This window comes from Carlito syrichta, unplaced genomic scaffold, assembly GCF_000164805.1.
Source record: "Carlito syrichta isolate Samal-C Ts95f unplaced genomic scaffold, Tarsius_syrichta-2.0.1 Scaffold304574, whole genome shotgun sequence".
Classification (NCBI taxonomy): Eukaryota; Metazoa; Chordata; class Mammalia; order Primates; family Tarsiidae; genus Carlito; species Carlito syrichta.
This window is the reverse complement of record NW_007248670.1, coordinates 159,225-175,959: the sequence shown is the minus strand read 5'-3', so window position 1 is coordinate 175,959 and position 16,735 is coordinate 159,225. Positions and strand designations below refer to the sequence as shown.

The 16,735-nt window shown below is 43.6% G+C and overlaps 1 protein-coding gene across 1 annotated transcript; it reads left to right on the top strand.

Moving 5' to 3' along the window:
* Positions 1 to 1,261: 1,261 nt before the first annotated feature.
* On the top strand, positions 1,262 to 11,799 carry PFN4 (profilin family member 4). The gene is made up of 4 exons (XM_008060269.2): positions 1,262 to 1,378; positions 2,436 to 2,573; positions 3,531 to 3,636; positions 11,627 to 11,799. Exons 1-4 carry the CDS (start codon positions 1,262 to 1,264, stop codon positions 11,653 to 11,655), a joined length of 390 nt encoding a protein of 129 aa, XP_008058460.1. The 3' UTR covers positions 11,656 to 11,799.
* Positions 11,800 to 16,735: the final 4,936 nt, after the last annotated feature.

Here is a 16,735-nt window from a genome sequence, read left to right as displayed (position 1 = left end):
GCCGCCTCGAGCCCCGCCCCTGCCGCCCCGAGTCGCGCGCAGTCCCGCCCCTGCCGTCCTCAGCCCCTGACACCCCCGACCTCTGACCCGGAAGGCGTCCAGGCGCCGGTTAGTGCCTGCTGGGCTCCGCCCGCCGTGGTGTGCGGAAGGGGCCGTCGGCGCACCCAATCCCGCCGCCGCCTTGCTCGCGTTCGCAACTGGCGGGTCTCCGCCGGACGCCGGGCTCGTGGTCCGAGGGTGGGTGGCGCCCGGGAGTGTGCGGTGCGCTGAGTGCGTCTCCACAGCCGGCAGGACCGGAAGTTAGCCGCTCATCCCCGTCCTTCCCCCCCATCTCAGCCCTGTTTTGGGGACCCCCACCCCCGTGGGCCACAGCACGGGAAGGGAGTGGCGGGAACGGGGCGCCGGTGGCGGCTGTCCTGATGAGGACGGTCCAAGTCTTGGGAACTGGTGCAGAAAATGGTGGCTCACGCCTGTAATTCCAGCACTTTTGGAGGCCGAGGAGGGTGGATCGCTTGAGTCTAGGAGTTTGAGACCAGGCTAGGCAGTATAGGGAGACCTCGTCTCCACAAACAATTAGAAAGTTAGCCAGGCGTGGTGGCCCCCACCTGTATTCCCAGCTGCTCAAGAGGGTAAGGCAGGAGGATCGCCTGAGTCCAGACGGTCGAGGTTGCAGTGAGCCTTGAACGTGCCACTGCACTCCAGTCTAGACGACAGAGTGAGACCCCGATTCAAACAACAACAACAACAAAAGTTGCTCTAAGTGCCATAAAGGTGTTTTTAGTCCACTGGGGTGTCCACTGTTGCAGGCACGAGAGAGGACTGTGAGGATTCCTGACCAAGCACATCGTATTGACTCTTGTTTACGTAGCTGCGTGGTTCTCCATCCCGGCTGGGTTTTGTTTTGTTTTTAACCTTTTTTCTTTTACATGGCTTTTTGCAGTGTGCAGTGTTTGTTTTTAAATCCGAGTTGATTCTGATGTAAATCGTTGACAGAGCTAGAAAATTCCGAGGCCGTGATTTTCCAAACTCAACTTCAGAACCCGCCCTGGGTGAACTGTGACTTTTCTATGACATTTTCCTCTGAGTATTGGTGGACACTACATGACAGACCACCATTTTCACTTTCCATCTTTTTTGCAGTACACATGCTAATATTAAAACTGTCTGAGGTGTCTTAGGGACATTTGTATTCACATGCCTTTTGAAAGCTAGCCAGAGTGGACAACTTCAGCTGCAGTTTTTGTTTCAGAGCTGAGCAAGCATGAGCCATTTGCAGGCCTTATTGTTAGATACCCTGCTGGGAACGAAGCATGTGGACAGTGCAGCCCTCATCAAAATCCAGGAGCGGAGCCTGTGTGTAGCGTCACCAGGTTTTAGTGTAAGCAAAACAAATTCGGGGCCGTGCATGGTGGTTTATGCCTGTAATCCCAACAATTTGGGAAGCGGAGCCAGGAGGATTGCTTGAGCCTAGGAGTTCAAGACCAGCCTAGGCCACATAGGGAGACCTAGTCTCTACCAAAAAAAAAAAAATCCAAAAAATTAACCGGGTGTGGTGTTGAACGCCTGTAGTCCAAGCTACTTGGGAAGCTGAGGTAGGAGGATCTCCTGAGTCCAGGATGTTGAGACTACAGTGAACCGTGATTGTGCCACTGCACTCCAGCCTGGGTGGCAGAGTGAGACCTTAATTCAAAAAGAAAAAAGAAAGAAACAAGTTTGGGCATAAGACTTATTCCACAAAGAGCCACAGTACATATTCTAGGTTTGAAGGTATCTTTGTTCGCTTAATGCTGCTATGAAGGAATATCTGAGACTGAGTCATTCATAAGAAGACAGGCTTGTTGAGCTCATGAGTCTGCTGACTGGGAGACTGGGCATTCAGTGAAAGCCTCTGGCTGCTTCCACACGTGGGCAGAAGGAGCCCATGTGTGCGTAGAGGAAGGAAGGGGGTGGTGCCAGGCTCTTTTTAACAACCAGCTCTTCCAGAAATAATAGCAAACTCACTCTCACAATCCCCTCCCCCAAGGAGCATCCATACCCTTGACCCAAACACCTCCCATTAGGCTTCACCACCAACATTGGGAATCCCATTTCACCATGAGAGTTGGAGGGGACAGACTTCCATACTATAACACCAGGCCTTATAGTCTCTCACAGCCACTTAACTCTGCACTTGCAATGGAAAAGCAACCATAGACAATACATAAAAGAATGGGTATGGCTGTGTTTCAATACAATCTTATTTATGGATACTGAAATTGAATTTTATATAATTTTCAAATGTGGCAAAGTGTTAGTCTTTTGATTCCCCTCCCCAATTATTTAAAAATGTGAAAACCATTCTTAGCTTGCAAGCCATAAAAAAAACAGGCAGTGGGTCAAATTTTGCTGGCCAACTGGGTTTGCTGACTCCGAATCTAACTATATAACCTCTTCAGGTAATGCCCAGTGATGTCCGAACACTTGTGAATGGATTTGCCAAGAACCCTTTGCAAGCCCGAAGGGAAGGATTGTATTTCAAGGAAAAGGATTACAAATGTGTCCGGGCAGATGAATATTCTCTTTATGCTAAGAATGTGAGTGCTCAAGATTTGAAGACAGCTGTGTAAAACTTAGGCAAGAATTTGACTCTGATTCTCTTTGTCTCATCTGGTCTATAAAACAACAAACTCATACCTGTAACCCCAGCATTTTGGGAAGCTGAGGTGAGACCATTGCTTGAGTCTGAGTTGAAGACCAGCCTGGACAACATAGCAAGACCTTGTTAGAGAGAGAGCGGGAGGGAGGGAGGAAAGGAGAGAGAGAGGAAAGAGAGAATGAGAGGGAGAGGGAAGAAAGAGAAAAAGAGGAAGGAAAGAAGAAAGAAAGAGGAAGGAAGAAAAAGAGAAAGAAGGGAGAGAAGGACGGAAGGAAGGAAGGAAGAGGGAGAAGGAAGAAAGAAAGAGGAAGGAAGGAAGGAGAAAAAAAAGTAAACCTATTACTATCTAGAGGCACTGTCTGAGATAGCAGTCTAGTGCCTGGGGTGGGGGCTGGAGGGTACTGTCATTCCTGTGCTTAAAACCTCTCTTGTTTTTTTGTTGCTTATAAGGAATACAGGAGGTGAAATTCATATTTATTGAATGTCCTAGGCACACTCCATTCACATTATAAACTACATAGGCTCATTATACAGATGAGGAAACTGAGGCTTGACATAGTTAAATAGCTCTTCCATAGTCATGTAGCAAAAAATGGAGGTGCGAGGGTTCAAGCTCAGAGCTAATTCCAGAAGGTGTTATCTTTCCATTACATCAGTTGTTCTCATTGGCATAGGGTTAGATTACAATCATTTGGGGAACTTTTTCAAAATACACATAATATTATTACAACAGTCTGAAACTTTTTGAGGAAAGGCAACTAAATTAGTGGAAAAGAGTAGACAGTCCAGAATAGGAATCAGGATATCAGGAAATGGTGAAAAATGTAGCTGGAGCATAAATGCTGGTCCTGTGGTTAGAACCACGAGCAAGATATTCTGTTTTATTTTTATCCAGGAAAACACTGGTGTGGTTGTTGTGAAGACCCATATGTATCTTCTGGTGGCAACTTACACTGAGGGCATGTATCCTAGTGTCTGTGTGGAAGCCACAGAAAAGCTGGGTAAGTTTGCCTCCCAATGCCTGTCTTAATTCCCTGTATTAGTCAGGTCCTCTGACTACAAGTGACAGAGATTCAACCAGCTGGGACAAAAAAGGAGGAATTTATTGGAAGGACACTGGAGTTGTTTACAGAACCACTGGGAGCGTAGGGTGCAGCTGAGCCACAGGGAAAACAGATCTCAGATGCTGGAGCACTCCTAGGATTCTGTCTTGTCTCTACTTCTTTTTTTTTTTGAGGTGGAGTCTCACTCTGTCGCCCGGACTGGAGTGCAGTGGCCACTCCCGGCCACCACAGCCTCGACCTGCTGGGCTCCGGCGATCCTTCCGCCTCAGCCTTCCAAGTAGCTGGAATTACAGGCATTCGCTACCACACCCGGCTGATTTTTTCATTTATTGTAGAGATGAGGTCTCGCTGCCCAGCCAGGTCTCGAACCCGCGGGCTCAGGCAATCCACTCACCTCCGCCCCCCAAAGGCGGGGGATTACAGGCTGAGCCACTGAGCCCGGCTTGTCTTTGCTTCTAAGTAAATCAGTTTCATTCTGCCCCATTGCAAACTGCTTCCTTTCATGGCACGTGTTGTGGCCACGCCTCCCATCCTATCCCTTAATTTGTCTTAGGACCCTGACTTAGCAAGCATTGGGTCATGTGGTTTACTCCTATTATCAGTCAACTCTGTAGGAGGGGTGAGGTGGGAGAGTGGGAAGACAGCAGGTTAAAAGAAGCAGAGATGGGCAGGGCGCAGTGGCTCACGCCTATAAATCATAACACTTTGGGAGGCCAGGGCAAGAGGATTGCTTGAGCCCAGGAGTTTGAGACCAGTCTAGGCAACATAGTTGAGACCTTGTCTCTACAAAAAAAAAAACATTAAAAAATTAGCCAGGTATGGTGGTGTGTGCCTGTAGTCCCAGCTACTCAGGAGGCTGAGGTGGAAGGATCACTTGAACCCAGGAGGTGAGACTACAGTGAGCTGGGATGGTGCCACTGCACTCCAGCCTGGGTGACAGAGTGAGACCCTGACTCAAAAAAAAAACAGGGATTTAGTTGCTGGCGTTCACCCTATATACAGGGAAATGTTACAGGAAAAAAAATTACTGTGAGCCAGGAAGCCACCTCATTGATATATATTACATTCCCCTTCTTTGTCTATATATTTTTTGGTCATGAATTTAATATCAATCAACACAATCTGAAATGGGCATGAGAGATTTTAGAGACTAGTGGTTTTTTAAGACTGTATACATTTTTGAATAAAGATTTAATAAAGAGCCGGGCTCGGTGGCTCAGCCTGTAATCCCGCGCCTTGGGAGGCTGAGGTGAGTGGATTGTCTGAGCCCGCGGGTTCAAGACCCGCTTGGGCAACTTGGTGAGAACTCATCTCTACAATAAATCAAAAATTTAGCTGGGTGTGGTAGCACACGCCTGTAGTTCTAGCTACTCGGAAGGCTGAGGCGGAAGGATTGCCAGAGCCCAGCAGGTCGAGGCTGCGGTGGCCGGGAGAGGCCACTGCACTCCAGTCTGGGAGACAGAGTGAGACTCCAACTCAGGGAAAAAAAAAAAATTAATGAAGAGCTAGCTGGGAAATTATATCTGTGAGAGTTAGTAAGTGGTAAATTTTGTTTATGTTTAGGTTTTTTAAAACCTAAACATAAAATTCTAAAAAAAAAATTATTGAAGTTGTGTAAACAAGCTTTCAAAATGGTAAAAAGTTCTAGTAACAAAAGCAGCCATTCATTCATTTTTTTCGACAAACACTCAGCAGTGCTCCACCACGTGCTTTGCACTGTCCTAGAGAAACAAGAGAATCAAAGCTGGCTAAAATATAGCCTCTACCTTCTATACCTCTACACATGCTGTCCTGTCTGCCTGAAATGCATTCCAGTTCTGTCCCTGCTCCTCACTTCTAGTTGGCAAATCCTAATCATCATTAAAGACCAAGTCATGTCTTGAGCTTCTCTCCACTGTGGTATGAGTTTTATGCATACCTTTATTATGATCCCTTTAGAGTTCTTTGTTGCTCTAGACTGTGAATCCCTGGAAGGCAAGAATTTTTCTTCATCGTTCTCCTAACTCCACTACCTAACACAATGCTAATGTTGGGTAGTCAATTAATTCGTGTTTGGTGAACAAATAAATGAATTACTTCCTCCTAGCAGAATCAGGGAAGGCTCCAGGGAGCTGAATCTTAAAGGATTAATTGAGAAATTAAGTACCATCACAGAAAGATACAGAATACCTTACTTTATTGCATTTCAAATTATTGTACTCCATGGATTTCTTCCTGCAAATTGGAGGCTTTGGGAACCCTGCATTGAGCAAGTCCATAAGTACCATTTTTCCAACAGCACCTGCTCACCTTGTATCTCTATTGTCACATTTCGGTCATTCTCTCAATATTTAAAACATTGTTATTATTATTGCATCTGTTATGGTGACCTGTGATCAGAGTTCTTTGATTTTACCATTGTAATTGTTTTGGGCACCTCGAACTGTGCCCATTATATTAAAACAGTGAATTTAATCAATGGATATAGTGTGTCCTGACTGTTCCACCAGTCAGCTGTTTCTCCATCTCTGTCCCTCTCCTCAGGCCTTTCTATTCCCTGACACAATACAGTATTGAAATTAGGCCATTAACCCTACAATGGCCTCTAACTATTTAAGTGGTGAAAAAAAAGTTGCATGTCTCTCACTTTAAATCAAAAGCCAGAAATAATCAAACTTAGTGAAGAAGGCATGTCAAAAGTCAAGGTAGGTCAAAAACTAGGCCTCTTGAGCCAAACCGTTAGCCAAGTCGTGAATGTAAAAGAAAAGTTCTTGAAGGAAATTAAAAATGCGACTTCATGAGCACATGAATAATAAGAAAGCAAAACAACCTTATTCCTGGTAAGGAATAAGTTTTAGTGGTCTGGAAAGATCAAACCAGTCAGAACATTCCCTTAATCCAACACCTAATTCAGAGTAAGGCCCTAAGCTCTTCAATTCTACGAAGGCCAAGAGAGATGAGAAAGCAGAAGAAATGTTGGAAGCTGGTAGAGGCTATTTCATGAGGTTTAAGGAAAGAAGCCGTCTCCATATCAAAAACACAAGGTGGAGCAGCAAGTGCTGATGGAGAAGCTGCAGCAAGTTCTCCAGAAGATCTAGCTAAGATTGTTGATGAAGGTTGCACTAAGCAACGGATTTCCAGCATAGATGAAACAGCCTTCTACTGGAAGAAGGTGTCATCTAGGACTTCCACAGCTAGAAAGAGTCAATGCCTGACTTCAAAGGATGGGCTGACTCTCTGGTTAGGGACTGATACAGTTGGTTCTTTAAGTTGAAGCTAGTGCTTACTGACCATTCTGAAAATCCTAGGGTCCTTAAAAATTATGCTAAACTGGCCAGGCATGGTGGTGCAGCCTGTAATCCCAGCACTTTGGGAGACCAAGGTGAGAGAACTGCCTGAGTCTAGGAGTTTGAGACCAGCCTAGGCAACTTGGTGAGACCTTGTCTCTACAATAAATCAAAAAATAAGCTGGGCATGGTAGCACGCGCCTGTAGTTCCAGCTACTTGGAAGGCTGAGGCGGAAGGATCGCCTGAGCCCAGCAGGTCGAGACTGCGGTAGCCATAAATGTGCCACTGCACTCCAGCCTGGGCAACAGAGTGAGACTCTGACTCAAAAAACAAAAACAAAAACAAATATGCTAAACTACTCTGCCTATGCTCTATAAATAGAACAATAAACCTGGATGACAGCACGTATTTTTATAGCTTGGTTTACTGAATATTCTAAGCCCTCTGTTGAGACCTGTGCTCAATAAAAAAGACTCCTTTCAAAATATTATTGCTCACTGGCAATGCACCTAGTCACCAAGAGCTCTGATGGAGGTATACAAGGAGACTAATGTTGTTTTCATGCCTGCTAACGCAGCATCCATTCTTTAGCCCATGGATCAAGAAGTAATTTTGGCTTTCAGGTCTTCTTATTTATGAAATAAATTTCATAAGGCTCCAGCTGCCATAGACAGTAATTCCTTTGATGGATCTGGGCAAAGTAAATTGAAAACTTTCAGGAAAGGATTCACCATTCTAGATGCCATTAAGAACATTTGTGGGCCGGGCTCAGTGGCTCAGCCTGTAATCCCAGCATTTTGGCAGCCCGAGGTGAGTGAATTGCCTGGGCCCGTGGGTTCCAGACCCGCCTGGGCAACTTGGCGAGTCCTCGTCTAAAAAACTAGCCAGGTGTGGTAGCGCGCGCTTTTCATTCCGGCTACTAGGAAGGCTGAGGTGGAAGGATTGCCGGAGCCCAGCAGGTCGAGGCTGCGGTGGCCGGGAGCAGTCACTGCACTCCAGTCTTGGCGGTGGAGTGAGACTCCAACTCAAAAAAAAAAACAAAAAAAAATTTGTGATTAATGGCAGTAGGTCAAAATATCAACATTGACAGGAGTTTGGGAGAAGTTGATTCCAACACTGAGGGATGACTTTGAGGGGTTCAAGACTCCAGTAGAGGAAGTAACTGCAGATGTGGCAGAAATAACAAGAGAACTAGAGTTAGATGTGGAGCCTGAAGATGTGACTAAACAGCCACAATCTCATAATAAAATTTGAACAGATGGAGATTGCCTCCTGTGGATGAACAAAGAAAGTGGTTTCTTGAGATGAAATCTACTCCTGGTGAAGATGCTGTGAACATCGCTGAAATGACAACAAAGTATTTGAATATTACATAAACTTAGTTGATAAAGCAGTGGCAGGGTTTGAGAGAACTGGCTTCTATTTTGAAAGTTCTGGCCGGGTTTGGTGGTTCAGCCTGTAATCCTAGCACTTTGGGAGGCCAAGGTGAGTGGATTGCCTGAGCCTGCGGGTTCAACGGGTTCGAGACCAGCCTGGGCAACTTGGTGAGATCTCATCTCTACAACAAATCAAAAATTAGTTGGGCGTGGTAGCGCGCGCCTGTAGTTCCAGCTACTTGGAAGGCTGAGGCGGAAGGATCACCACAGCCCAATAGGTCGACGCTGGGATGGCAGTGAGTGTGCCACTGCATTGCAGTCTGGGCGACAAGAGTGAGACTCCAACTCAAAAAAAAAAAAAAGAACTACTATAGGCAAAATGCTATCAAACAGCATTGCATGCTACAAAAAAATCCTCATAAAGGGAAGAGTCAGTTGAAATGCCAGGCTTCATTGTCTTATTTTAAGAAATGGCCACAGCACCCACTAACCTGATCAATCAGCAGCCATCAACATCCAGGTGCAAGATCCTCCACCAGCAAAAAGATTACAATTTGCTGAAGGCTCAGATGGTCATTCAACAATTTTTTAGCAATAAAGTATTTTAAATTAAGGTATGCATATTTGTATACATAATGCTATTACACACTTAGTAGACTACATATAGTGTAAACATAACTTTTATATGGAAAACCAAAAAATTCATATGACTTGCTTCATTGTAATATTTGCTTTATTTCAGTGGTCTGGAACCAAACCCATAGTATCTCCAAAGTATGCGTATGCGTGTGTGTGTGTGTGTGTGTGTGTGTGTGTGTGTGTGTGTGTGTATCCCCCAACACAAATGTGTACAGACCTTCCCTGTTGTCATAAATAGTTCCCAGTAGAAGACTACTGAAAACTATGCTACATAGCTGGCAATGCCATGTTCTGGGAACAAATAGAACCGAGCCTGGTCAAGATACAACTTAGAAAACACTGAACAACAGGTGTGAATCCAACCCAGGAGGAACAAGCAATTATAACCACCATGAGCTCTTTCTAAGCAGGTGTCAGGATTTGAGGGAGGTTCTGTTTCAGTAGGGTAGGGCAGGAATAGAAGGCAGAACAAAGACACAAGAGATCTGAGCTAATTACCTAATTTAAATCTCCAGAAAATTAGCCTGGAAAGATAGACAACTGGGCTGTCAAGAAGCCAGGCTCTTATCAATCAACTAGGGCCCAGGGCTAATTCCCCAGAGAAGACCAAAGAAATTTTCTGACCACAGTAATGTAGATTCTGTGGCTGCCACTGAAGGTTGGTATTCTTGCTTATGGCTACAAAAGGCTCCAAAGAATGTGTGATTAGATGGACACAGTTGACATCATGCCACCAAGTTCCCACTGCTATGGGAAGGGATGGGCTATCTTGGAAGTGACTGGACGCTCATTAGGGATGGACAAGGCTGATACCCACTCAGGAGCCAGTTGTCTTACGACTTACTTATCTTTCCTTCACTTCTTTTCCTTTTAATTATATTTTTCTATTAAAAATGTATGCATGATCATTGTAGAAAATTTGAGGGGACCTGCATAATCAATATTTGTATACCTAACCCTGAATTGTACCCCACTACTTTATAATTTTAAAAAATAGTTTTAAAAAAGAAAGAAAATTTGGGAAGTAAAGAATTATGACCATTAACAAATTTTGTTATGAAAGATTCTGGGAGCATAACTATTTATTACAGAAAACCTTTAAATAATAATTAGGAAAAGGATGCTATACTACTTCTCTAATGCAAATTAATCATTTTTTTAAAACAAACATATTAAAGTCACATACATTTGTAAAATGTTAACATCTTTAATTCTAGATTCTCAGTTTAAAAAAAGAAGCGTAATGACCAAGTGTGCCTATAATTCTAGCACTTTGGGGAGGCTGGGGGTGGAGGATCATTTGAGACCAGCGTGGGCAACATGGCAAGACCTCATCTCTACAAAAAATAAAAATAAAAAATGAGCCAGCTGTGATGGCATGTGCCTGTAGTTCCAGGAGTTTGAGGCTACAGTGAGCTATTTTCATGCCACTGCCTTCCAGTCTAGGTGACAAGATCTAGAGCAAGATCTTGTCTCTAAAAAGGAAAGAAGGAAGGATGGAAGGAAGGAAGGAAGGAAGGGAGGGAGGGAAAGAAGGAAGGAAGGAGGAAGGAGAGGAGGGAGAGAGGAACTTCAACTCATTTTGTGACCTATGTACAGCATTATTATTTAATTATCAACGAATTAAAATTTTCTTGTGACCTCTCTGTAAACTAAAGTTGGGAGATACACTTAATGCCTTAGAAACCATTCAAGTTTCCTAATTTCTTCATTTAAGAGATGCCTTACTCTGTAACTGAATCTATGTGTTAAAGAACTAGGCTCTGTGCTTTGATAGTTACAGATATGGATAGAGGTAGATACTTCATAGTTTTGATATTTTGTTTATTCTCATGAATATTTCCTCCGGGACCTTATCACCAAGCCTCAGCATAGATCAGTGGGAAAATGTGATTCGTTTTGCATAATTTACCTTGCAGTTAACTTTCAGGAGTCTGCTTCTTTTGTCACTTAATACCTCCCTGATCTTCCCCCATTCCCGTCTGTCATGACTGCAATTGAAGAGGCGAGGCAAGTTAAGTAATATCCAGCACTCAATTTAAGAAAAAGTAGAATTTTTGAGGAGTGAAGCATCAGCTTTCAAAGTTTTAAAAATCATTAATAGCTTATTTAAAAATGGACACATGCCTGCAGTTCCAGCTACAGAGAAGCTGAGGCGGGAGGATCATTTGAGCCCAGGAGGTCAAGTCCAGCCAGGGCAACATAGCAAGATCCCATCTTTTTTAAAAAATGAAGTGCTGTAATCAGTTTTAAAGCTAAGTCATAAAATACACATAGGAGAGAAAGGCAGAGGGTTCTTTTGCTCCCCTAAACTCTCTCCTATCCTGTTCCCTTCACCCAGCCACATGCATCCTTTTTCCTGTTTGTATGGAGAACCAGTTCATACTCCAGGATGGTTCAGATACCTCTATTGTGGCATTTATTACCATGAAATAGAATTGTTGTTTGTAATCCTGTCTCCCCTACTAGACAATGAACTCCATGAGGGCAGGGACTATGTTTTAACTATCCATTCCTTGTATCTCCAGTGCCTAGCACATGGTAGTCACCCAACAATGTTTGTGGAATAACTAATGAATGAATAAATCATTTTGTAGTGATAATTTACTACTCCTAGGTAATAACCATGCTGTGTTTGTTTTCAGGGGAATATCTAAGAAAAAAAGGAAGTTAAGTCATCAGAGGCCTATGAAAGACAACTTTATTATTGTAAAAGAAAACCGGAGAGCCTAAAGAAAAAAATACTACCTTATTTTGTTATTGAAAATCACTAGGTAGAAGATACTTAAAAAGAAGAATACTGGAGCAATGTTTATTATTTCAAGAGATCCTCTTCTTTCATTGGAATTACTTCATCAGCTTCTTTTCTGGTCATTCGCATGGAATGTGAGAGCACTGATAGCTTCATGGGATATATCTGTTGTGAGACTTCCCTCTGTGAGGCTCTTATACTCCTACACACCTTGCTTGGTATACCAAGAATGTAAGGCCCTCACCAATCTGGGTAAAGATGGGATAGGCTGTTTCTTAGGGTTATGTTGCAGCAAGCAACCTTGATAAATGAAGTGGTGTTTCTCTTCAGGACAAAGAGCAAGATTGCTTACTGCTTGCTATAAAAGAAGTGGAGTCCCTAAGTCAGTATTCCCTTCCTGTAATGCAGTTCACTGCATGTGTGACATCCACCTGTCCCATATCACTCCTGTGGGACTTGGGGGAAGGGGAACCAATGCAAAGGCCATTCAACAATGGGCCAGTAGTCAAGAGACTCAATGGACAGCCCACATTCTTATATTCAGGCATCTGGGATTGTTGAACATTGGAAAGGCCTTCTCAAAATCAGCTCAAAAAGATTTCTGTCTCTACTCCCTCACTGTGTCCCAATCCACAGAAGTTTTCCCAGACAGAGTTCATCTTCTTTTGGCCTCCTGAATGTTGATCAGAACAGTAAGGGTGAGGAGTTATGGAAGCTACCATAAAAATTCAAGATTCCATCCTAATCATTCCTAGACATAATGTATCTTTCATTCCCTAACAGCAACCCCAGGTCACCCTGGTTGGGTACCTTTCACGTGTCCCTGGGGAGAGAACACCTTAGACAACTGGCAAAAAAAAGGGCCTAGGGAATTCAAATTTAGTTCTGATTTGACCAGGTTGGATTGGCATGGTCCTGTATCATGAAGATGATGACCACTTAGTTGAGTACACTGTTTTCCAGGTTCCTCTACAAGAGGGGATATAATGAGTCTCTGTAAATTTTATAAACATGCCCCTGTCTTTTTCCACATCTGATCTTTCCAGACAAAATATCTGGGTGCGAGTAGGACAAATGTGGAGAAGAAGTGTAATTGTAGCTGCTGGGTTGAGACACACCAGTTGCATGGCCATGGAGGCCCTAGCTTCTGAGTAGGGAACACTTCAGGAGATGGAGGAATCGGGGAGCTCTTCAGTGTTGTTTTGTTTTTGTTCCCCAGAGTCAGTACCTCTTCCTAGCAAATATCATGTGGTCTAACTTACTAGCTTTTGTAAAGTAAAATCAAATCTTAGACCCTTTACAGTTCTTAATATTGTCAGGCGGCAAGGTGCAGTATTCTGAATTCCAAAGACACGCTGTCTAAGGTAAGGTGTCTTTTGTTTGTGTTTAAAAAATGCTCTCATTTGCAGGATTTGTATAACAGCCTTTCACAGAGCATACTTCCAACATCATTCCTTTTCTGAGCCTGAGTGCCAAGGACCACAGATTTTTTTTCTTGGTGGTCAACCTTACCATTAGTCTATTCATTCATTTATCTATTCAGTAGCTTGACTTTTTGAGCAAGAGATAAAAATCAATTTAAAATTCACTTACTGAACTTTCATTGAGTAGCCTGCTATGTGCTGGGTAGTGGATACAAAAGTTAATAATACATCTACTCCTCAGGTAGGCTCACCATCTAGTTAGGAAGGCACACTGCAAATGAATCATATCACTTGTGATAAATGCTGTACCAGCTATAAACTAAAGAACTACAGAGTGCAGAGCCCTGAGCAACCAACTGTGCCTTCAGAAACCTGAAAATGGCTTTGAAGTGAATCTGGAAGAATAAATAAGTATGGAAGAGAGCAAGGAGCATTCCCGGCTGAAGGAACGGTGTAGGCAAGGCACAGAGTCATAAGAATGCCTGTTGTGTGAAAAGAACAATAGAAAGCAGCAGGTGTGGGGGAATGAGAAATGAAACTGGAAAGATGGAATGGGCCAAAATAGAAAAGGCTGCTTTCCTCAGGTCACATTAAGCAGTGCTGTGATGTAGATAGTAGTTTTAGAAAACTATTAAATTCTGGTTACAAAACTAATGTACGCTCACTTTTTTTTTTGAGTTGGAGTCTTACTCTGTTGCCCAGGCTGGAGTGCAGTGGCACACTCACAGCCACCCCAGCATCCACCTGCTGGGCTCAGGCGATCCTTCTACCTCAGCCTTCTAGGTAGCCGGGACTACAGGTGCATGGCACTATACCTGGCTAATTTTTTGATTTAATGTGGAGATGAGGTCTCACCAAGTTGCCCAGGTTGTTCTTGAATCTGTGGGCTCAGGCAGTCACCTCACCTCGGCTTCTCAAAGTGCTGGGATTACAGACTTGAGCCACCACGCCTGGCCCACTCACTTCTAAAATTTCACATTAAATGAAAACTTCTGTGGAAGGTTTTATTTCTTTGAATCTTTTCTGATGCATGAAATATATATGTTCTACCCTTACCTAGATCCTTAACAAGTATAGTTGACAGCCCACCATGTTCACTTAGCATAAAGTTATGAAAACTTGAATGTCATTAAATTGTTTCAAAAACATTTTAAATAATAGCATATTATATCATCTAAACAATATCATTCTTTGTTAGATATTTATATTATTATTACTATTTTTTGAGTTGGAGTCTCACTCCGTTGCCCAGACTGGAGTGCAGTGGCACTCACCATAACCTCAATCTCCTGGGCTTAAGCTATCCTTCTGCTTCAACCTCCTGTGTAGCTGGGACTAAAGGTGCATGCCACCACATCTAGCTACTTTAAAAAAATTTTTTTTGAGCTGGGCTCGGTGGCTCAGCCTGTAATCTCACGCCTTTGGGAGGCTGAGGTGAGTGGATTGCCTGAGCCTGTGGGTTTGAGACCCGCCTGGGCAACTTGGCGAGACCTCATCTCTACAATAAATCAAAAATTAGCCGGGCGTGGTAGTGCGCGCTTGTAATTCCGGCTACTCAGAAGGCTGAGGTGAAAAGATCACCGGAGCCCAGTGGGTGGAGGCTGCGGTGGCCAGGAGCGGCCACTGCACTCCAGTCTGGGCGACGAAGTGAAACTCCAACTCAAAAAAAAAAAAAAAAAAAAATTTTTTTTGTAGAGACGAGGTCTGGCTATATTGCCCATACTGGTCTCGAACTCCTGGGCTCAAGCAATCCTCCCACCTTGGCCTCCCAAAGTGCTAGAATTACAGGCATGAACCACTGCACCCAGTCAATATTTATATTATTTCCACTTCATACATAATGTTACAGTTTATAATTTTTACATAACTCTTTGTGTCTCTGATTTTTTTCCTTAGTACTAGAAGTGCAATGTTAGGGTCAGAGTTTGAGCAACTTTACAGCTCTATCAAATTTTGTTTTGTTTTGTTTCTTACAGGGAAGGAGTTTTACACCATGGTTTTTAACCAAGAGTTGAGAGTTTGTGGGGTGGGGCTGGGAGGTCTCAACGCTAATGTATCAGCCTCTTATGCTTATGGGTTAGGTCTGAAGCAGTCTTACCGAGACTCCCAGTGGTTGAGAATAACAGGAAATACTATAGTCAGTTGAACTAACTGAGTCAGGGACTGGAGAAGCAGGTTATTCTTTGAACTCCAAATAATGCTAAATCATGGTGACCTTGGACAGTCACACCTGTGCAATATAGAGATACTCATGAGGTTTGCAGGACAAGCCAGGAAGCATTTGAGGACTTATAACCACAACTCCAAACAAGGCCACGCATGCTGAGGGTACAGCTAAACAGAAGACTGAGCTATCAGTGCTTCAGGCTAAAGGTATGTTGTATTATCAAAACAGAATGGACTGGAGCAGAGACATGCCAAGAATAGCTTTCAAGTCCACAAGAACATATGAATATGCTGATATCTATATGGCAGGAATGTGTAGCCACAAGAAGTGGAAGTCAGTCAGCCAGGGCCCATTCAAGATGGGAGGATCTTTGAGCAAACAGTCTAAGTAGTCTGGTACTTTCCAACAATAATCCTATGATAACAATTAAGTGTCCTACAGTTCAATTTTAACACTACCTGGAGTTAGTGCAGACCCACAGGATAATGGGTTCATTTCCCTCAAGACTGTACCCACTTCAGATGCCAGACACAAGTCCCAGGTCCCCAAGCTACCCAGATTTCTGTCTGACTTGGCTACAGATTGGGGGAGAGGGTCCCATGACAGATGAGTTTGTTCATTTGCTGGAATGACCGTCAGAACTTAGGAAAGTACTATACCGTACTTCTGATTGCAATTTTATTATAAAAGATACAACTCAGAAACAGCCCAATGGAAGAGATGCAGAGGACAGGGCAGTGGGGAGTGAAGCTGGGATGGGAGCACAGAACCTCCATGCCTCTCCAGACACATGACCCTCCCACCATAGCAATGTGTTCATCAACCTGGAAGTCTCCAAACCTTGTCATCTCAGGGTTTTTCTACAGGTTTTCATAATGTAGGCATAATTTATTATGCTATTGGCTACATGACTGAACTCAATGTCTATTCCCTTTTCCCTTCCCGAAGTTAGGTCTGAAAGTTCCAACCCTCTTATCATGGGGTTGGTTCTTCTGGTGACCAGTCCTCACCCTAAAGCTATCTGGCACCGCCCCCATCCCATGCCCCCATACAAATGAGTCATCTCATTAGCATGGGTAACAAAAGACATTCCTATCACTTAGTAAAGTCCAAGAGTTTTAGGAGCTCCGTGCCAGGAACCAGGAACAAAGACCAAATATATTTTTATTATCTCACATCTGGTCCCAGTGGCAAGGTTGTACCTGGGGTGGAGGTAAATATATCTTGCTGTCTTAACCAGATCAATTATGAAACATTTAGTTCATCTCAATCAACCCATCTTGTCCTGAGTCCTGGCTCACCATGTAACTTTCCACATACATCTACCTATAGATTTTGGGGTTCAGCCCTCAAGCCAATGATTTCTCCTTGTAAATTAACACATTGACGTCTGGATTCTGTAACTCAGTTA